Source organism: Hemibagrus wyckioides, linkage group LG10 (genome assembly GCF_019097595.1).
Source record: "Hemibagrus wyckioides isolate EC202008001 linkage group LG10, SWU_Hwy_1.0, whole genome shotgun sequence".
Taxonomy (NCBI): Eukaryota; Metazoa; Chordata; class Actinopteri; order Siluriformes; family Bagridae; genus Hemibagrus; species Hemibagrus wyckioides.
The window spans coordinates 9,206,468-9,229,027 of record NC_080719.1 but is presented as its reverse complement, the minus strand read 5'-3'; the positions used below and the strand labels follow the sequence as shown (position 1 = coordinate 9,229,027).

The 22,560-nt window shown below is 40.8% G+C and overlaps 1 protein-coding gene across 1 annotated transcript in view; it reads right to left on the bottom strand.

Moving 5' to 3' along the window:
- Nucleotides 1–582: 582 nt before the first annotated feature.
- Nucleotides 583–22,560, bottom strand: part of chsy1 (chondroitin sulfate synthase 1) — a 50,664-nt gene continuing 28,686 nt past the window's right edge. The window contains exon 3 of the mRNA XM_058401239.1: nucleotides 583–3,507. Coding sequence (XP_058257222.1) covers nucleotides 1,912–3,507 — 1,596 coding nt within the window. The 3' untranslated portion in view covers nucleotides 583–1,911. The remainder of the gene's footprint in view (nucleotides 3,508–22,560) is intronic.

Below are 22,560 nucleotides of genomic sequence, written 5' to 3'. Positions count from 1 at the left end.
TTAGACTAGTGAGTTAACATTATATAATAAAAATGAGGTAGAATTCTTTTAATCAAATGCATTAACATAGACTAAGGGAGACAATTATATGACAATTATTCATCGTGGGTCATTATAACCTACATTCATTTGTGCACACCTCTATCCTTAACTGTTGGTGCTAAGCAGGAAGTGCATGCTTGTGTAGAATGTCTTTATCTGCTGTAGCATCACAACTTGCCTTCGCTGGAACTGAGAGGCCCAAACATGCGTCGGCATGACATCCAAAAACAAGCTGGAGTTGATGAACTCGAGTGTCTTGCACATCACTAATACTCTGGTGACTGTATGATGGTCATGCTCCATAGTCTTAGGGAAAGCCTCCAAGGAAATGTGGAGGTTCTTACAGCAATGGTGGGGCAGATCTGGAAAAGCATGTATGTGTGTGATGGTCAGGAGTTCATAAAGCGTTGGCAAGTGTTTATTTGACTTGTATGCTGGGCAACTATGCTTAAGAAATATATTAACTTCTGGATATTGAATTTCCCATAGCTGAGAGCTATTACATTAACCGCTGCATACAAACAAAATACAAAGACAACTTTTAACAAACTTTTTTTTTTCCATTTATTAATATATAACCTTTTCCCAGTTGGATGGGGGCTAACCGAACAGAAGTACAAAATAAGCCCCAGACAGATGGTGTGTAACATTGAGGAAGAGCAGTCCATGAGTCCCAAAGGTGAGGTGGTGGGCAAACACCCTCCCTACCTCCACACAGCATGGCTCCACCACGTAGGAATGATCGATCAAGGTCCTGCAAATTGCTTTACAATATTAAAGGTCTAACAAGAAGAAAACAAAAACAAAAAAACAACAAAACGAAACACTGTGCAGATTTGGTGAGAATTTAGGAAGAAGAAAAAAAAACAAACAAACACTGTGACTATTTCTACATGACTAGGTAAAAAGTTGGAGAAATTGTAAATAATCCCACTGTCAGTACCTCATTCCTAATGTTCATGACTGCCTGCATACATACATAAACACACACACACACCCACAGTACACACACACACACCCACAGTACACACACACACCTACAGCAACTGTGCAAAAAAATCTTTGGTAACCAAATTAAGTGAGTATCAGAAAAACAAATGAACAACTCGATGAGCGAGCTGGATCAAACTAATAACAATCTAATATACACGACGGCAGTCTGATAGCGCTACACAAGACCGCGTATTTAATAAATTAGACAGCGGGAATGAGTCGGAAAGTCAAAACCTAGATCCAGCAGTTCTGTTCACATAAGTCACAATTCATGAAATGAAACAAAAAAACCCACAAAACAAAAACAAAACAGTGTCATAACAGAAACAAAATAGGGATCAACAGAAATGCAGACATGGTTTATGGCCCTTAATTGCAATAATTTAGTTATTTTGTCAGCTTTTCCAACAAACACTTGTTTGTGAGGCTTCCTGTAAACATTCACAAATAATACATTAAATTGTTCCTCTACACCACGTTTGCACATCTGAAGTCAGACCCTCATTAAAGCAGGTCTCTCCTCTCACACACACTCACACACACACACACACACTGTGATTGATGTGCACATCACTGAGGTACACAGTATACTTAGCGTCCTCACATGAGGTGCCATAAATACAACGCTGCTCTTTTTTGGGTTTGTGAAAGAAAAACACACTTTGATCTTCCAACACTTGAGGGTCCATTTTATAACCAATTTCTGGCACTGATAACGTCTTTGCTCTTGTGGTTTTTTTTGTATACTTTATAAAAGGAGTTATTTCAAAATATATCCACAGAAGTCTTTTTTTTTTTTTTATGAAAAAATAAATTAGGTAGCTGAAAACACCATAAAGAGGAAGACAGGCAGGTAGAGGTCCTTGCTTGCAGGGCCTATGCTGTCCTCATTGAGCCATTGTTTGAACTAGAGATCCTTCGGAAGCCATGGTCGTTCTTCTCCAGCCACAGCTCAGCCAGCTGCTGTGTTGAACCATGAGATGAAGCTTTGGAACCCAGGCACATCTTGTACTGTTTGGGATCTAAGTTGGGGTCACATATGACAGGGTGATGTACGTGCACTATGCCAGTGTCTGTGCTCCTGAACAGTTTAATCCCTGACTGGACAAATTTGTTAAAGAGGTCCACATCTTCCATTCCCCATCCTTGGATGGAGACGTCAAAGCCACCCGCTCTAACCAGGTCACCTTTGTACACGCAGACGATGCCGAAGCCAAAGTGTCTCCACAAGCCTGTTTTGGACGTGAACACATAGTGGTTGTTGCTTGGTACTTTTCCGGCGTAGACGACCTTTGGGTCGTACTGGCTAAAGATGATCGGAAAGTAGGTCTGCTCCCCTAATACCGTGTTTGCACGACAGCGCTTGAGGAAATCGGCTGTAAACAGTAAGTCCACGTCACAGTAGAAGAGCAAGGAGTTGTTGCTGAAATGGGCGGAGCCGACCTCCAGGGCCAGGGCGCGGGAGAAGGGGCCGGAGACGGGCTCGATCTCCATGTCTGCTTTGGGATATTTCAAACGATACTCTCGCATCAGCTCGATCTGCTTCATGCGCTCAGTGTTGTTGTCTGTGCTGAAGAGAAGAATCAGCAGCCTGACGTTCTGGTTTGGAATGAGGCAGATCTTTTCAAAGTTGGCCATGAAGCGTACAAATATATCGTAACGTCCCGCCAGCGGCACGAGGATGTTGACCTTCTTCTCTTTGGGTTCTTGCTGGTCTGTGCCCGAGCCGCTAAGCTTGAAAGGCACAAACTTCTTTAGGGAGCTGGAGAGGAAAGACAGCGAGTCCGAACCCTGGTTGATCCGTGCAGCCAGTGCTTGAGCATCCATCTCGTCCTCTTCCAGGAAGTGGATCTTACTGAAGGTCTGCTGAAGATAAGCGTGTCTCCTGACAGGTACTGTCATGGTCTTCCCTTTGTGCTTTTTGTAAAGTAGCAACAGGTCAAGCACGTATTCGGCTCCGTACATTGGATTAACCCTCCGGTAGCCATATTGAATCTCTTTGAAGTCGATGACTCTCCCTCGCGTTTTCGCATTGGCATTGATCATTTCCATAACCTGCATGATGATGTCGTCCAGTGCCATTTTCTGGGAGGAGTCCATGCCACGACGTGGGGGCTGCCCATCCAAGGCAGAGAAAATGTACTTCCCGGTGAGGAACTCCCACTCGAGCACTTCCTCCCTCTGGCGTGGGTGAAAGCGCATGAATGATGGAGGCATGCCGAGCTGCAAGTCCTCCTTATGCACCTCCATGTTGCCATATCGGCTCATCTGCACGATTTCGCGGTGAAGCTGAATGGTCCGGTGGCGAAGTTCGGCTATTTTGCGGCTCAGCATGTAGCTGTGCAACCGATACTGATAAGGCGGGTTCTTGTTGGGATGGAGTGTGATGGCTCTGTGAATCTTACTGTTGTGCAGGTCCCGGATGTAGCCCTTCTTATTCGGTTCATAGTTCTCATAAAACAGCTGCTGCATCTGAAAAAGAAAAATCACAGACAAAATGAGTTTAAGATCCTCCCTATATTCATTTATCCATCTACATCTTTATCTATAAAGCAATGGAAGCAAAAAAGGTAAATTGAACTGGAGAACTGTTAACAACTGCAAAACCCCGAAGAATAAATGGCATCAGAAAATTGCTTCATCTCCATTGTTGTTGTGAAAAACAGACTTTTGTTGAAATGTGACAAAAGGCATCACAGGAAAAAAGAAATCAATGAAAATACTAAGCTCATTAGTCATATTCCACCAATTACTGCTGAACTTCCTGGACATCCATGGGCAGATTGAGGATTAAACAAGACTTGGAAGTCATCAGACTCAAAGTCTTAAAATGACAATTCACCATCCTAATTAAAGCGCTCAGTGTGAAATCTTGGCCTTCACAAACCCCTTGAGCTTTATATAGCACAAGAAAAGGACTACAGCTTCTTTCCCCCTGGACTGAACCATTTTCTTCAGTGTTTCTAGAAGTTACAGCACAATCTGTAAAAGAAAGTGAAAATTGGACTCCAGCAGTGCTCCCAAATCCACTGTCTTCTCACTATGCTAGAGAGGGATAAAGTTTTAAGCTATATGGTGCCAGTACCCTTGGTCAAAGGCCACCTGCTGGGCCTCTGAGTGGAAGGTAATAGCAGTCTGGCTCGTCCAACTGTCTGCTACGGTCAACAGGAAGCCGAGGGCTCCAATTAGCCGACCTCTGGTTACTTCCTCATTACTCGAACGTAGATCATTAAAAAAATTCCCTCATGGGCTGTGACCTGGTCACTTTGTGCTAATGGATGTTGAGTGGCATGTGAGGAAACGAAAACCACTGCCAATATTGCCTATGCATGTGCTTTACTCAAATTATGCAGCCAGATGTGCAGGTAAAAGTCAACCTGGTGGCTGGTAAGACTTTACACACTAGATTCAATGCATCTCTTATAGAAAGCTACAAAAAGAGTGACATGTATGTACATTTGAACTCATTAACACAAAATAAATCCCTGAAAGGTCTCAGAGAATCAATGAGCCAGTGTCCATGGACTGGGTAACCTTCCTATATGCTGCCGATTTACTCAAAAATAAAAAATAAATTCTGATACTAACATCTGATAATCATGTGATACTTGGTGGCATAAGCCTACACAAATGCTCTGCAAAAAAATATCAAGAAGAAAAACTACAGCATCTTTCTGTAAGTTATATTAACACAAATAACCTTTTTTATATATTAAAAAGCAGCATGAGATTTCCTCTGACAGCAGCACATGGCTGTAACAAAAAAAGAGAGTCAACAATGGCGGCTGAGTGGGAAAAAACAGCAGCTCTTCCTCAGTTTGTTGTTCTGGACGATCTGCCAGTATTGGATCCTTGACCACAAAGAATTCAGACACAAATCAACAATCAAAGATGAGTCTATGAGCATAAATGTGCTTTTCAGTATGGAACCTGGATGCTAAATGCCATGTTCTGTCATGTCCACTAACTAGGTTATACTTATTTTAGCATTAGTACCAACAGTACAGAAAAATATGACCTAGTATTTGTGTTCAGTCTAAAAAAATGGTAAAAGTTTCTCCACATACTACCTTCGCGTGTGTATTTTTCCTTAAAAACGATTCCTTAAAACTTTAATCTGAGTATTTATCTATCTATGCACCCAGGGGTAATGTTATTTCCTTGCTTAAATTTGCCTGTATCCTTTCTAATACTTTCGAATCCTATAGTCAACATAACTATTTTTTATGAAAATATTTATACTGTCGCCTTTAGACAACAGATATACTCCTGCAATGAAGAACACTGCTGTAATGGAAGGCCGTAAAGTTGCTTATGATTAAAAGAGAGAACGAATTCACGGGCGCTGTAATAACATCGGCCTCAAACGTCCCTGTGCCTAACAAAATACAGTAACGCTAGCCAAAAACCATTTCATCCCTACAGATGAAGATGTGAAAGCCGCTAGGAGGAAAAAGGACAGCGTGAGGCTTCTAGGTCACATTACGCTGCATTAGAGATTTACGGTTTATTGATGCGGAGACCAAAGAAAGACGACAAAGCAGCGGTGACATTTTCAAAAATAAATGCAATCTTTAATCCAAACATGAGGTAATTTACTGTACCTGTACACTTTGATACAACAACCTGATGAAGCACCTTATAAAAAGGTCATTTTATTCCTCTGTTTACTTCAGGCTTTGGCAGCAGGAAGCAATTCGATAAGCTGCCATCTTTAAAAGAGGCGCTTTTTTTTTTTCCCTTCGAACAAATCAATACCATCTAAAATTCTTCTTGCCGATGTGCTTTGGCCTGATAGTGGCCTAATCCAAACACTGGAAATGACTGAAGTACTGCAAATGAAATTCAAATAAGAGGTCTGGGTTCAGTCAGGGAGGAAGCGGCTCAGGTTCTGTTCTATTCTCCTCACATAAAACAACAAACAAGCCGACTATAAATAAAGTTTGCCAGTCGAATAAGGAAATTAGGTAAAATGAGGAAGCACATGAAAGGAATTTATCTGGACTGGTTACAGGAGATTTGCAGTAGCACTCCGGTTCATTTTCTTCCAAATTCATCTAGGTAAACATTAAACCTTCGTAATTAATGACGCACCAATACGGCCAAGAACAGCAACTCTTACTCAAATGGACATTTTTTTAAACTACATTTGCACCGCACCACACACACAGTTCCTTACATTCCTCCAACTCAAAGCATTCTCAAAATATGAGAAACATTTGATACACTCACTGTCCATTTTAATAGGAACACCTGACCCCTACTCATCCATACTAAAAACCAATCAGCCAATCATGCTACAGCAGTGCAGTGTGTAAAATCAGACATAAACAAGTCAAAATACTAAGGTAATGTTCACATATAACATCGGAATGAGGAAAATATAAGGCACTCTGACCATGAGCATGGTTGGTACCAAATGGGCTGGTGTGAGTATTTCAAAAAAATGCTTAAACTCATGGGATTTTCACTGACAACAGTCTCTAGGTGTTTCCTCAAAATGTGCGATGAAACAAACAAAAAAAAAAACATCCAGTAAGCAGCCGTGTTGAGGAAAGAGAAGAATGGTTCGACAGATCAGAGTTGACAGGAAGTAACTCAAATAGTCACAATCGTGTTGAACAGAAAAACATTTCAATCTACTCATGCACAAAACAAGACCAGGAGATCTGAGGCTACAGTGGGCACAGGCTCATTAAAACTGGATTGGAAAATGATCAGGCCTGTCCCCCCCTGCTGGAACACTGCAGTCCTCCAGGTCTTACAAGCCACTGTCAAAAGATTTAGTCAAGACAATCGTACCATTCGTGTTCAACAAGACATCAGACTAAGTTGATTTACTCCACTTCTCCTTCCTCCGCTGGAAAATACCATCTTCAAAAGAACCCATAAAAAAATTAATACTTGAAAGAGCTTCATGTAAAAAAAACCCATCATTAAGTGCATTCTCTTTTCCTTCGAATTATGTTCATGTGTAGGCTGTAATTCTCTGTCAGGCTCGCTGCATGCTGCGTTTCAGATGTACGTGTTAAGCCTTGCGTATGTTATTTCATGGCTTACGCAAGGCTGTAATAAATCAGTGCTCAGTGACGGACACGGCTGCGTCGAGAGCGGTGCTTCGCCGGCACTTTGGTGCTGTATATCAGCCTGAAGGTGAAGCAATGAAGTGAAAAACCACAATTTATCTGTTACAGAAAAACACATCACTGCCATTCCAGCAAACTAATTGAAAATCGCTTGTTTAATGGGCTCCACTGTAGCATAATGAGTGCTATTTAGAGGACACCCCTTGTGCTTGTTTAAGATTAGCAATTTCTGCCAAGATGCTGACCTTAAACAATGAGGGACAGTAAACACTCGACAGCTTCAGGCAACTTTTATAAAAGCAGAACACTAAAGAATCACAGAGGGAGGCCTATGGCAAGAAATGGCACTTTAGCTCGTAAGAAAAGTGGTAAAATTGCCCAATTATTGTATGCAGCCGCTTTCCAAGCAGAAACTTCTGAGGAACAGACCAGATATTAAGAGTTATACCAAAAGTTGCACCACAGTATACATTTACACTTAACACAATGCTGCTGAAGGCTTGATTCTGATCAGAAGGTGTTGATTAATAGTCAGTAGGTCGTGTTTTACTGTTTCTGTAGTAACAATGTACACAGGGTGGTTTATTTAACATTTACTGAGGGAGAATTCCATGACGTGGACATAGTTTTTAGACGCTTTGCTTTATCATAGACACGACTTTTTGTAAATGCTTGTTGATCAAATACAATGATATAAAAGGAGGACAGCACTGTGTTGTTGAAGTGAAAGATTTTCCAGTAACATGGTGACTAACACTGCTGAGCACCAGGCCACAACAGTCCATTATTTTCTATTAACAGCATGCCCAGATACAGTGTTTTCATTCTCCTGCTATGTGGACTGATAGTGTATTGATAACAGGCATGATGTTTTCATAGTTCTGCTGTCATAACTGAAAACTTCTTGATAACAGGGAATTTCTCTGCCATTGTATTGTCACTGTGATCGCACACCACTCCAATCAGGTTTAACACAAGGTAAAACACTGTGTGAAGTTAAGACAATGTTTCTATTGTCCGGCATGATATCTATTGCTTCATGAGGTTCTATGAAGCAATAAATAAATAAATAAAATAAACAAATAAATAGCAAACTGGCCAGTTATGACGCATTTTGTGTCCATTCCATGAAGTAGAAATTGTCTGAAATTTATCATAAAATCGGTCACACAGGCACAATAACACTATTTAATGCACAAACTATTCGACTTAAATGTGCGCCAGATTACAGGCTTTTTCCCACATTTTCGTTTGATAATAGGCGAACAGACACTATCAGTTTTTCCATGGTTTTTTATTTTTAAAAAAAAAAAAAAGCAAATAACACACAGATTTGGGGATTACTTTTTAAACTGTTCAGTTGGAACATTTATGGGAAATCAGAGGTTGGATTTTGCAAACCCTTTTCCTCCAAACAACTGCCGAAAATCATACCAAAGTGACCAAACCCTGTAGCTGTGTAATCCACTCCTGAAGAAGCTACTGAGCAAAGCCTTGACTTCATATACAACAAATGATTAGTTAGGAATAAATATTTAAATCCTAGACATGACTTTAGAGGAAGAACATGAAAATGTTCAGATTTCACCACTGGAAGCAAACACTAATAACCTCCAGTCTTCTGGAAAGCAATTCCACCAGATGTTGGAGCATGGCTGTGGGGATAGGTGTTCTTTCAGACACAAGATAAGAAGAACTGATGGCCTTTATCACCACCACACATACATTGCAGCACAGTGAAATACTTTTCACCACATATCCCAGCTGAGGAAGTTGGGGTCAGAGCGCAGGGGCAGCTATGATACAGCACTTCTGGAACAGGGAGGGATAAGGGCCTTGCTCAATTGCCCAACCATGATCAACAAACCAGAGCCTTAACCACTTGAGCCACCACTGCCCTCAGTAGTGAGCAGTAGCGAGTTCAGGCTCTGCTGTTGAGTGAGGAGGCCTGGGTTGTACACCAACATTCTAGTTTATCTCAAAAATCCAGTGGGGTTGAGGTCAGGGCTCTGTGTAGGACACAAGTTCTTCTACTCCAACCTAGACAAACCATGTCTTTGTAAACATTGCTTTGTGCACAGGAGCTCTTAGTTCTACAGCATTCAAGGATATTTTATTTATTTATATATATATATATATATATATATATATATATATATATATATATATATATATATATATATATATATATATATATATATATATATATATATAAAATTTTGTGCTTCCAACTTTGTGGCAAGAGTTTTGGGAAGAACCACATATGGGTGTGATGGTTGGGTGTTTGCATACTTTTGGTTGTATGGTGCATTTCCTTGTGGATTCCAGATATAGAAATAAAATCCTTGGCCTAAAATTGAAATCATATCCAGAGTTAGGAGTGTGAACATTGCAGTAAGTGTTTTTTAAATTTCCCAGATGATTGTTTGGAAAGACGAAATTTGACAGATCCAGAGCTTGTTGCGGTGCATTCTAAAAGTTTAGACATGTGGTGACAATTTTTACGTGAAGTGCACATGGTAAACGTTTAAATCCACAGTGACTGATGATTGGAGCAAACAGCTTTGACATTTTATGCTACAAAAGACACTGCTGACCAGAGACGTGAAATTAATCTCTCAAAGCTGTACCACCGGTTCTGTAGTGTGCTATTAGTCATGTCATGCTTTGTGTTGCTGCACGCTTGTGCACGCATGTTTACTGAAGCTGAAAAGAGGATGTTGGAAAGTGCACATATCAAAAGGATTATTCTACACAGACATTGGTTTATCTGCACTGTTATGTCTGTTTTAGAGAGGAATCCCACCAAGCAGTCCCGAAAAACGCTTCACGTCCAACCCCAAAAAAAAAAAAAAAAAAACCCTTAGGAAGAGAGTTTTGTTCTTTATTTTCAACTTGAAGTTAGCCAAAATCTTTCCCAGGACACTACAATTCAATGATTATCCTACTTTACAAATGGCAAAAGGCTTTCACTTTGGTGGGGGGAAAAAAGGCCTATGTGGCTGGATCCTTTGTTTTTCAACACAACTTTCATCATTCACTGTAATCAAACCTTAGGGACGGAGATGGGCTTTTAATGAAAAACCAATGATTTAGCTGTCACCACCTGTACAACGGATCATTACAGAGAATAATCAGTCCTCCAGGTCCCTCTCTAAAGAAAAGCCTGCCTCAGATGGGGGGCAGGGCCATAGAAAATTGATGGCTTTCACTCTCACCTGATTATTTTAGGTCCACACACTAGGGATGAAGAATACATCAGGGCAGCACATCAATGCACAGATTCTCTGAGCAGGGTAGATAGTGAGTGGCCCCTTAAACACAACCATGTAATGGAGAGGGGTGTTGTGCAGTATAGCACAAATGGTAACGAGATGAAGAGCCACTCTCTTTCATCTTGAGTACCAGTAGTAGTCAGAGCAGTGGTGTTAGTAGTATTACTAGAAATAGTAGTAGTAGTAGTCAGAGCAGTGGTGTTCATTGCAGTTGAAGCAGCAGCAGCACTCAGTGTTAGTTATAAGGAGAAGTAGTAGTTGTGTGTCCACTGGCAAGAATAGTCAGCAAGTGTAGTGTTAAATTGCATAAAAGGTGAGCAAACACTGGGAAAATGTTTAACTATACTGACTGAGGCATAACATGGCAGCAGTGGTAGCTTGGTGGACCTAGAATTCAAACTCACAACCATCCGATCAGTAGTCCTATGCCTTAGCCACTAAGCTTCCACATCCCCACATTGTCATCGTGGATGCAAATTAGTATTTTGCCCACTCTAGATTAACACTCAAAAGGAAGTCATTTAATTGAACCTGGCCACCCTTTTATGAAAGGTCCAACTGTGCCCTTTTTCACAATACACATTCTAGTCATTCTCAAGAAAAAGACTTGGTTATGACGAGTATTCTTTCCAAATGCATAACAAACCTTTCGCTGAAAGGGCTCCGCAGAAGCCAAGATAATTTGGTTTAAATAGGGGAGAAGAAAAAAAGAAGAAAAAAAAAAAAAAAAAAGCATGACAGCGGTCTAATTGAATGCTTCATATTTATTGTGCAAAAATCCAGGCTCCCTGTTTTGATGGAGTGCTTGTTACTCAAGTCCTCATCCGAAACGCTCACAAATGATGCTGATGTGATAAGTGGAGTGATGAGCGGCACCAGCAGGATAGTGTTTCACTTCTGAATACAGCGGCAGCACTTAGACAAGGTGTACGCTCTCATTCCCAGCTGAATTTTAATAGAAACTGCGGCAGAAGTGGGGGCAAGAAAATAATACTAAGAACGTCAAAGAAAAGTATAGCTGCAGAGTTGTAATGGCATAATCTTCACACTGTTATGTGCATGGCATTTTGAGAGAAATGGAACGTAAGGAGCTGTGTTTTCTCATCTGCACTTGACTGCAGGTTAAACAAAAAGGGGAATCGAGGGAAGAGGAAATGGAAAAGAAGTGTACCTGCATATATTCATAGGACCAAGTAAACCTGATCTCGGTTCATTAACAGGCGTGTCCTGAGTCAACATGGGTGTGTGTGGAGAAGGGAAAACAACTAGATATTGTTTTGTGTGAATGCATTCCATATATCATATCAAATCAGGGTAATCTGACCTACTTGAGTGACCGGTGAGGATTAGGTCTAAAGAAATCAGCCTGCCAACCAGCAACACACTGACAAGCCCCAGAGAGCAGCTGCAGAAACACTGCCCTCTTATAGGGTTACACAGTGCTGGGGCTCAATCTTTATCAGGTTCAGGACTGCGGTCTCATGGGCATGAGGCCCATTTGAGCGTTGACTGACAGAAGATACAGAATAGTTGAGCCATGTCAAGAAAAAAAAAACCCTTAAATAGACAGTGTAATCAGCCAATGACTAAAAGAAAACAAAATCAATCAATCAAGCCTTTAACTTGTCCCATAGACCCTATCTGGTATCTAGTCTGAAGTAAACAGATCAAGCAGGCTTCTCTGTGTAGATAAGAGCAGCTTCCCGGCTCCACTCATGAGTTTTGGCGTTCACACAAATCAATGACGCAAGACTTTTTTTTCCCCTTCCACTAGAGAATACATACACCAGTCAGGAGGCCCTGCTCTCCACTAGGTCAGTAAGGCTGGCTCCTGAGGGCAGGATGGTGTGATAACTCTGGGTGACACAAACTGTCCAGATTGTGATGTGAGATAGTGCAGCAAAAACACATTACAATCCAAATAAGCTTGCTATCTAAATCCCCTCACTTGTATAGGCAAAGTCTATCTGATTGTGCTCTAGAGTGTAGTAGGATGAACAGACAGCACTGATGCACACTGCCAATATCTTAATTCATGCAATAACAGTTGTGTTTTAGTGTTGAATTCCACAATTAGGTCAAATAAGGTCACTCATTTATACAAGCGGAAGTATATTTGCACCGAGCAGATTGGCAGAAGCTTATCATTTCTTAGTCAGGACATTACAGAGGAAGAACACAGGTACACAGATCCTCTCAGTCCCCAAGAAAATCTTTGGAACAAAGAAAACACTGTCAATAGCCCCATGGGCTTTGGCCAGCACTGCTTAGGTCTTTGGGAAACCAAGATAAAAAGCCCTTCAACAGAACCGCTGAAGTCTTTATAAAAAGGGCTGGCTTGGTGGGATGGTGCTGAAAGCTTTCTCCCTACAAGCTTAGGGTTAGATTTCTAACCCTGGCAAGCCTGCTTTCTGCAGGGATTCCAGATCAAGAGGCTGAACAGGAAGTTGAGAGAACAGGAGCTACCGTGGTGGGCCGATGCCGGTCAGCAGCTTCCAGTCTGCTCCAAAAGAGGAAGAAACCTTAGGTCAGTCCTCCTTAACACTACTGTGACCATTGTCTAACAGACACGAATAGCCTAGTTGACATCTGATGGGAATGAGCTTTTTAATTCTCACAATATCTTTAAGCTGTGATGTTTAAATGGGTTGAAAGAAGAAGAAAACGGTGCGCTCGATACTTACCGGGATTCATGTGAGCCGAGCACGGTCTGGTTATTAGAGCATGGAATGAACCAAAAGCACCTGCACCGAAAAGGCGGTATGAAGCTCTGGGTACGAAAAAGAGACTGTAAGCTAAAACAGTTATCAGCTGGTTTGGATTTCCCAAAGAACCAACAGTAAATAAAAATCCCAAACCACACTATTATTGAATTACCTTCAATAAAGACTTTGTTCGAGAATCAAGTGTGGTCAACCGGACTCATTTCTTACTAGCCATGTGAAAGGCGACAAGACATTTTCAGACTTTAGGTTATGTATACCTGTACAGCTGTATTAAATGCTGTGCGATTTTCCATTCTAAATGAAGAAAAATCAATCAGAACGTTTAACCTAGAAGACAATAAGCAGGAAAATGAGCATTTCTACCTTTTCAGGTTAAAGGAAAATAGAGAAAGGAAGCAGCAAATGGCAGAAGCAAAGCTGGGGGTGGATTTTAAGTGATTCCACAGCAATGTGCAGTTAAAAACAAACAAAACCACTAAACTGTGTAACTAAATTGTGATTAGCTTCCTTCTGCCATTCAGAGGTCTAAAAAAAAATCTAATTATCCGTAGCCCAGTCCTTTGTCTGAGAGGGTCATGATGCCTTTCAGATGGAGATGAAGGACAGTCATCTAAAAGGATGAAAGCCAACCAAGGCAGAAATGCATTAGACACAATCATGGACTGCAAAAAAGCAGAAAATAACCCTGCAGGCATAAATGATAGCTAGATAGATTTCTTTGAGATACGGACAGAAATAAAAGAGCTGGTCAGGCATGTGCCTCGTCCAAACCACCAATCACACAAAATGTACGAGCAGCCTGGGAAAATCTGATGCCAGGTCTCGTCTTTCCCCATTAACTCTCGCTATGAATTATACGTCCTTCAGCCAGACACGTCCAACAGAGTGCTTTTCGGAGGATGTCGAAGAGGTTTGATTGTCATCATTCCTCTATTATTTATAGGTTAATTTGACCATTGCGAGCGCACACAAAATACCTGTTAATGCATACAATTTGATATTAATGCGACGAAGCCTAAAATTCGCATCACATTCTTTCATTTTACTGTCAGTCCAAATCTGGTCAATTTGAAACCACAGACCTTGTGTGTGTGTAATGCCTTTTAGAAATGAAAACATCAATTTGTGGTAAAGTTGCTTCATGTAATGCCATCAGACATCCTGCTTCATCTAGAAAAGTCTTTTTATTTGGATTTTATTTTGCTCTTAGCCAGGGGCAGACTTAGTGATATGGGGGCCCTAAGCGATTCCAGGAATCTCGCACATGTTCAGTACAATAGGGATGTTCCACTATTCATGCATCATGGGGGGCCCAGCATTTGAAAAGATGTAGCAAGAACGTTAAAATCTATATGGTTATAGACAGACCATGTAATATATGATAGAAAACTAATAAGTACTATATGATTTATATATGCTTCTTGGTATTGGTCGGGGGCCCCCTAATTCCCCGGGGCCCTAAGCGGCTGCTTACCTCGCTTATTGCTCAAGTCCGCCCCTGACTATAGCGCACTTGGTATAAAGCGACAAATTGAACCGTAGTGTATACAATGTGCAATACGTCTCTAATGGTTTTATGTTTAATATACTAATGGTCTAAACTAAATCTAATGGTTTTATGTGCAGTATACATTTCAGTGTGTGATGTATACAGTACATCTCAATATATATTTCAATAACCAAGCTTTCAACTCCACTCGAGTTTTCTAGTATACAATGACACGAAAGCATCCGAACCTTACCTTTTCAGCCAAGTAATCAACACAGGCTATAATTTTTTATTGTAAATTAATAAAAATGTTTGTGTTTCTCTAGACCCTCTGTATAACTAAATAAGAAATTATGTACATGTGCTAGAGTCCACTTGGTCAGTTAAACTAGTGTTTTCGGAAAGGAGATTTATTTTTTCCTTCCTTTTTCAGTCCTAAACTGTATGCATTTTGTTCAGAAATGGTCAATAAATAAATAAATAAGACCCAAATGTTACAAATTTAGGATATTTCAGATTTTAATAAATTATGCATAATGTTTTAGAATTCTTTAATCATGGACAATCAGTTTCCTTTTTTAGCCAGCAATATTTAGGCAGAATCTAAGCTCATGCATGAAAATTTCTACATGAAGCAGCAAGCTACAAGAGTAAAGCGGAACACTGCTCTGCTTTGGTTTCCCATTTGATATTTTAATTCCAGGGATTAATCAGGTTCTCATCTCCTCTGTCCAGCTGTACTGCTCTGCTGCCGTACTGCTGTTCGAACTGGCAAACAAAGACGCTGAGCATCGAGTGAGATTTAATTACCATCGCTAATAACTGCAGAAAAAAAAATCCCTCTGATGGAAACCTGTTGTGACGAGACAAAGATAAGATAGTACTGACGGAGAACTGGTTTATCCTTTCTGACAGACGCCCGTCCCACGATCCTCCCTCTTTCCAGCTTTAAAAATATTCAGTCCCAGTGGGGAGGAGGAGAGAGAGGAGGTGGAAACAATACGTCGCTCTAATACCTCAAATCCTATAACCTTCATGTACAAAATGAACGTTTGTACTACTTCTGCGAAACTGAAGAGTTAGCTGCGGCAACAAATCAAAAAGGAACACGACAAACATCTAAGTCCCTAACAGCAGCTGCTGGTATTTGAGGAAACTATAAAAAAAAAAAAAAAAGAAGAAGAAAGAAAGAAAGAAAGAGGTGGAAAATTGGGAAACGGATGGGTGGTGTTGAGAAAAGTAGCAGTGAGAGTTTATATAGGAATAATGTAATTAAAGAAAGATAAAGACAAAGATAGAGACAGGAATGGTGTTTTAAAAAAAGCCCTGATTATATGTAATCAGTCTGTGTGTCTCTACCCTAAACAACTTCGACCAATCAGAGAGTGCTGCTATTTTTTTATTTTTTTTTTTTAAGTGCTTTTGGGAGACTTAGCGCATGCCAAAGTAGGACCGCCTCAAACGGATGTTTAAACAGTAAGGGACAGGTCCAGGACAGATTACAGCTGTTGTTTTTCCCCCCACAAGCCCCAGCATGGACCAGTGATGAGGATGAGAACCACTGTCCTTTAGTCAGAAGAAACAGTCTAAGATGAAATCCCTCTATGTTAGAACCACTGGTTCTACATATGAACCTTGTTTCTTCTTTACGCCGTCAAATACAATCCGAAATGACGTGGACGAAATACCGTACTCATTTACTCACTAAAATATATATAAATATCTATAACACGCAACACCATGTGACTGTGTGTGTGATGTGAGACAATGCTGCTGTACCACTGAACGAACATGTCAATCAAAACATTAATAAAAGGCTACAAAGCAAAGCAAAGTGCAAACTGTGCTCTGAGAAAATATCAATAGAAGCTACTACAGCATCGTGATGCAGCAAACGTAACAGGATAAGTGGAGAAAAATCTAAATTCAATGCTAAATGAGTGAAAAAAACAAGTGTTACCCAGTATGTTGTTCAGGACGATCATCCGCTATTGATTAGTAACAAAGATTATATTGCAACACGGTGAAAACAAAAACGGAGCTGAAGTGAAACAAAAGCCGCTCTTCTCCAGTTCAACCCTGAGTGCCGGCTAATGAAACTCGATTAGAAATTTAATGAAAAAAAAGAACGGGTCTAATGGCTTTGTGCGAATTTAATGGCCATTACTTAAATTAAAGAAACAAACGGAGCTAAATAACATAACATTCAATGATGCACATGACTGATTAACACCAAGTGGGTTACTGAATTTTACAAATAATAAATAAATAATTGATGCATCAGTAAACAGTAATAGCATGCAAGTGCTCACACATCAGCCTGTAGAATAAGGTGCAAGCTGCAAGAAAGTACATCAAAACTGGTAGGAGAGAGAAAAATCAATCGCTTTTATTATAATAACGGTAGCTGATAGACAAGGCGATGGGAAAACGATGCAGCTGCAGGTGTTAAGCAATACGCTGTACTGGCTACGAGTCGGTTAAAAATGAAACCACGTGTGTTCTCTTGACATAAAACAGGGGTCTGCAGATGTTGACTAGCGATAGTTATACGGTTACAAAACTGCTTTGCTCTTCTAATCTTGTTTTAGGGCCGAGATGTTTCGACCTCACCCGAGGGAGAGAAAGAATTTCAAAAGACGAGGAGTTTGTAGTGGTTCCAAATGTTTTAAAAGGAGGAGGACTGTGCTGACAGGACAGGGGAAGACTTAACAGCTGACTGATCTCAGCAGAAGCACAGAGGAGGGGAAAACAGAGCAGAACAACTCCAACACAAACTGTTACAGTCCAGGTGTCTCCACCTGCGGTCAGAAACGACAAGCTTGATTATGATCTTGGATCTGACGTTTATCAGAGACGATGACTGATCATCACGCTACTTGGTTGGCTGGAGCAAATACTAAGTTTTTAAAAAAAAAAGGGGGGGGGGTGTTAAGTGAGGACGACATCTGGTAGGTGCCACAGATACTGAAATGAGTAACTGTCTTAGTACAAACCTGCTAAGCAATGAACTCCTTGTTTTTTACGCATGTTTCAGTGCTCGCAGAAGTGAACTGCTCTCTGACGTGCAACAGCTTCACTACATCCCTGGTGTTAAGGTCAGGGAAAGCATTGTGAGGGTAAAGAAGAAACACTGACAGTTAGAAAATGCCAGGCTGCCCAGAGAAAGCTGGCAGGAGGGCTGGTAAGATAAAGATGGAAAAATAACAGGAGCGACCGGCCTGTCATGGTGAGTAAATGAGGACGGGGAATGGGCGCACATCATGACGGATGTTGGAGTCGTTGTCGTGATGAGCAAGTGTCAAGGGAACAGATTACCCTGCCCAGGTTTTACACGCTTTACGCTCCACACTTGGCAGACACTTGGCTGTAAACCCATTCTTTCTCAGCCATGGATGAAACATATGGGCTATAATTCACTGGCCTGCCCCGAGACACCTCTGCAGCTGCCACACAAAAGCCATTACCACCCCCGGACCAGCTCAGGAGCCGAGCAGCACAGTTCGATAGATAGTAACAATTTATTGTCACAGTTCCGTACCTTTCAAATTGGTTGCCTGCTTTCATGGCCACAGCTGGAATTCCAGAGCAAGCTTTGATCCACATGGTGCACAGGCAAACTAACTAATTGTGTTTACCAAGCTTCAGCAAAGCCAGCGTCAAACAGGGAAGCACAATGGGCATCATGCTGGGGCTGATGAAGGAAGTGGAATGGGCACAGTGTGTGGCAGGATAAGCTCCTTTTTTCGCTGCCTGCCCTCATTTCATCACATTAATAGGTTAATTGCAAATGTAATTCATGGGAACAAAAGGCTTGAGGAATTGCAGGTGTAGGATTTGCAGGGTTTACAGCCTGAACAGAAAAGAAGAGGGAATGAGGAGGGTGGGAAGGAAAGAAAGAAAGAAAAAAAAAAAATCTGGAAGCCTGTTTGAAATCTGAAGCCAGCTCCATATTATCAGCCACCACAACATAAAAGCTCCATCCCAACCCTTTCCTTTTTCAATCTCTTTCCAAACCATTACATTAAACCATTCAAAAAAAAAAAAAAAAAAAAAGTCAGCCTTTTTTGGCATTTATGAGCGCGAGAAGGAAAAGCGGTGACTGTTAAAAGCGGGCGCTCTCAAGGAAAATTGAGCGTCATGCAGAAACGTCTTGTGGAATGACAGCACAGCTTCTGATAGAGGTGTGTGTGTGTGTATAAGCGTTCATGCCCCATTAACTAATACGGTGAGAAAAGCTGCCCTCGTATTTTACCCTGCATAGCGCCTGATGGAGCGACCGGTGACTGAAGAAACAGATTCCCCTTGAAGTCGTGTTATCTGAGGAGTCGTAACCCTGTCAGTACAACAACAAACAGTAAATCTCCTGAAGGTGGATGACTTCTAAATAAAATCTGCTATCCAGACATGGACAGAAAGTGGCCCATGCCAGAAAGAGCATTAGCCTTTGTACATAATTCAAAGCTGCTTAGTTGTAAACACCGTAATCCTCTTCTTGTATATAATAAAATGCTGAATTTTTAACTCTTGCTGGGTGTACTGTTTGGTGTGAGTGTTACACTGATCTGCTATACGGATAATAAATCAGATAAAAGGAGCTTTAACTTATATAACCACTGAGCGAGCGAGTGGCTTGCTAACCTTTCGTAGCTGCGAAGTACCTTTTTCCTGTGAAGCTCAGCAAGATCTGAATTTTACTGTATTTTTCTGTTATTGAAGACCTACAGCTTGCCTAGATCAACAGCACGAGGCGTAGATCAGGATTCTCAATCGTAGTGTAGCCGCTCGGCTGATCCTCATTCCTTTCAATGTAAAAGCTCTTCACTTTACCATTACACATTTCATAAAGCATAAATGAACTCAAACAACATTGTTTAATCAGAAAAACGAGTTTGTTTGATTCCCATTTTCCTACAGCATCATTAGTTTATTGCCATGGAATGACTTCCTATTCATTTTCTTTGTGCCCCCACATCAGGTAAAACTATACCTGAACACTCTTACAAAACAAATAAATAAAAACTATTTCTGAAACAATTCATACTCTTACAAAACTATACTCTATTGTCTGGCAAGCTTTGTTTTTATCTCCATTTGCACTAAACAATACATACACCATGTTTGGGTGTGTGAACACAAAGTTTGCTCTTGTTTATCTTGACTAAACTTTATAGCATAGATGGGCTTGTTTTGTGTGTGTGTGTGTGTGTGTGTGTGTGTGTGTGTGTGTGTATGGTTACAAACTCACTGTCTTGTTTATGCTAGGACTTGTAACCATTAGGTCACCACACGATAACTTTCAGAGTTACTCCCACTTTCACGAATAGAAACATCTGATAGATAAGTAATATACACACACCATGGAAAGTCCTGGTTTATGTTTGTTGTTGTGCCATGCTGTTCAGTGGAGACACACTACTAGCCAAATGTAGCTCTGGTCCAGCTTGACAGCCGTGCTGAAGAACGCCACAATTCTCTCTGGCTGCCTTCTTCCATCTAAGCAGCAGCGCATTTGGATGCGGTCCAGAAGGAGAAGACGGGAAGGGAAGAGTGGCCAACATCTATCTTACTGTCAGGACACAGACACTGTAGTCCCTCTACGCATGCTAAAGAAACCCCGGCGAATTCCATTCCTGCTATCGCTCTGAACAGTACAAGGAAAGAGATTCCAACTCGTCTCGATATCCTTTTATCTATTACTCTATAATCTACTAACTCCCAAACTATTCTAATGTACACGCTGAGAGAAAAGCCAGCGTGTCTGACCCAAGACCTAAAATCAAAATGAAATGCCCGATAAGAATGTGATCCATTTCCTGTCTTCTTATTTTAAATGCTTCTTTCAGACTGGGCAAGCCAGCTGTCTGCCCGCCCACAAGACTAAACATTGCATTCCCTTTTGAAGGCTCCGTCTCTCTCTAAAAATACCTTTTTCAAAGGTCATCTTTTCATACTTTCAGTAAAAGTCTAGACCCACCTTCTTGTTTTTTTTTTTTTTTTTTTTTTGTAGTGCCAGACTCTAAACCATCCTCTGCAGTCCAATCACACTTCTATCATTGCTCAAACTCCAGCAATTTGTCTCTGTCTTGCTGGAAATGCTTAGGCCCACACACACACACACAGTCTTACTTTCTAAATAGTGATTGAAGGTAAATTGGAAAAGGGCAAGCAATGAAAGTGCGGCTTTTATCCAACAAGACACTTCTTTCCCCTCTCATCACATCATTGCAATTAGCATCGCGGCAGACAGGAAGGTCGAATCCTCAGCTTTCAGCATTAATTCAGAGCTTTTTCATTTATTAGGTCGGGGAATGAGATTAAGTGCTAAACCTTTTTGGGAGATTCACTCAGACCACCAATAATCTAAACTTTAATACACAAAACTAACACTCAAAGCATTCAGTAACACTGGAGGAAAAGAAGAAAAGAAAAGCAAGCTAACACACTTCAGCATGGTAAATGAGGACAGGAGGAGACGTGAAGTAAACTGTGCACAATTAGAAAGCAACGAGTCATGGTCTCAAAGCTTTGGAGGAAAAATTGAGGCTTTTTTTTGTTGTTAAATAAACCTACTGAGTGCTACCGAGACAGCTGGGTGAACTTTTAAATATAGATTTGAGCTGAAACAGGGTGGATCTCGTCTGGCCTTCCATAGGAACCCAGACAGCAGTGAAATAAGCTTTGGGTCCTCAGTGTTCCAGTGTTTAATAGAGTCCAGCCTGCCAGTTACTACGATGATTCAGGAAAAAGATTAATAGACTGGACTGCTGTGTACGCTCATGGAAGACGCTGATGGAAACGCCTGGGCAGTAAATCACGTACAAATGGCACTGGTGAGAATCAAATCTCACTCGTTCTGACTGCTTCAAAAAATGTGGCATAATTGTGTGTTTAGATACAGCTAGAAGGACAAACAGAATTAACAAACATGATCATGTGTAGGTGGGTCCTGGTACAAAACACTTTACCTGTGATACCACAAGGTTGTTCTGGTATCACGGTACGTCCTGGTGAACGATCAGGGAGTTCCCCTAGCGCTGAATTTCATACCCATCAAAATGGAAGTGTTTTCCGGTTTTAAGCACCACTTACTCCGCTATAATTCCACCTTATAATGACAATGTGATATACACTGATCATGTAAAGACTTCAAAAATATATTCGCCGATGAGCAAAACAGACTGGAAAACACGTGGCCGAGTTTAAAAGACCATAAAATATAAAACATTTGAAAAAGTCATTTATATTTTTCATCGGGAACGCTAGCTGCTAGAGTAGAAGTATAACCTACAATGTTATGGTCATGTGACCCAACAATCAACACGCAACTTGCTTAGCTATGCACCCTACAACAAGGATCTACAGTATATTATAAATTACATGTTGTGCTAAAAATAAGCTGTGTGTTGTATAAAGGCAATTTTCAGTGTGCGCCCATGTATACACTGAAGACACTCCCATTCCTGTGGTTTGTACAGGTTTTGCTTTTCTTGTGTAAATAACGATTAAAGACAACAAAACGAGCACATTTCACTACATCTTGTACTGTGTGTGTGACTAGTCAAATTTGCATATCACGCATCATGCAGAAAGAATGATAATTAAGGGATTTGATGAAAATACAAAGACGTGCGAAGGATTTTGTGATGAACGAGCTGATTGCATGATCGTAATTTTGTATGACCTAGTACGACACCCCTAGTAGCAGATGATGGAATATATTTTACAAAGCTAACCATCTTGTAGGATGAATCCCTATTGTACTGATAAACAGCCACATTTGTGGGAAATTTAATCCGACGGTGAAGTGTTTTCTCAGCCACGCACTCACTAAGAAGGATATTAAAAGTGTACCACCTGGGGAGGTACCTGCTAGAGTAAAACCATCACACTTTTAGAAACTAGCAAAGAGGATATAATGTAAATTTAAGGAAATCTGAAGGGTCATA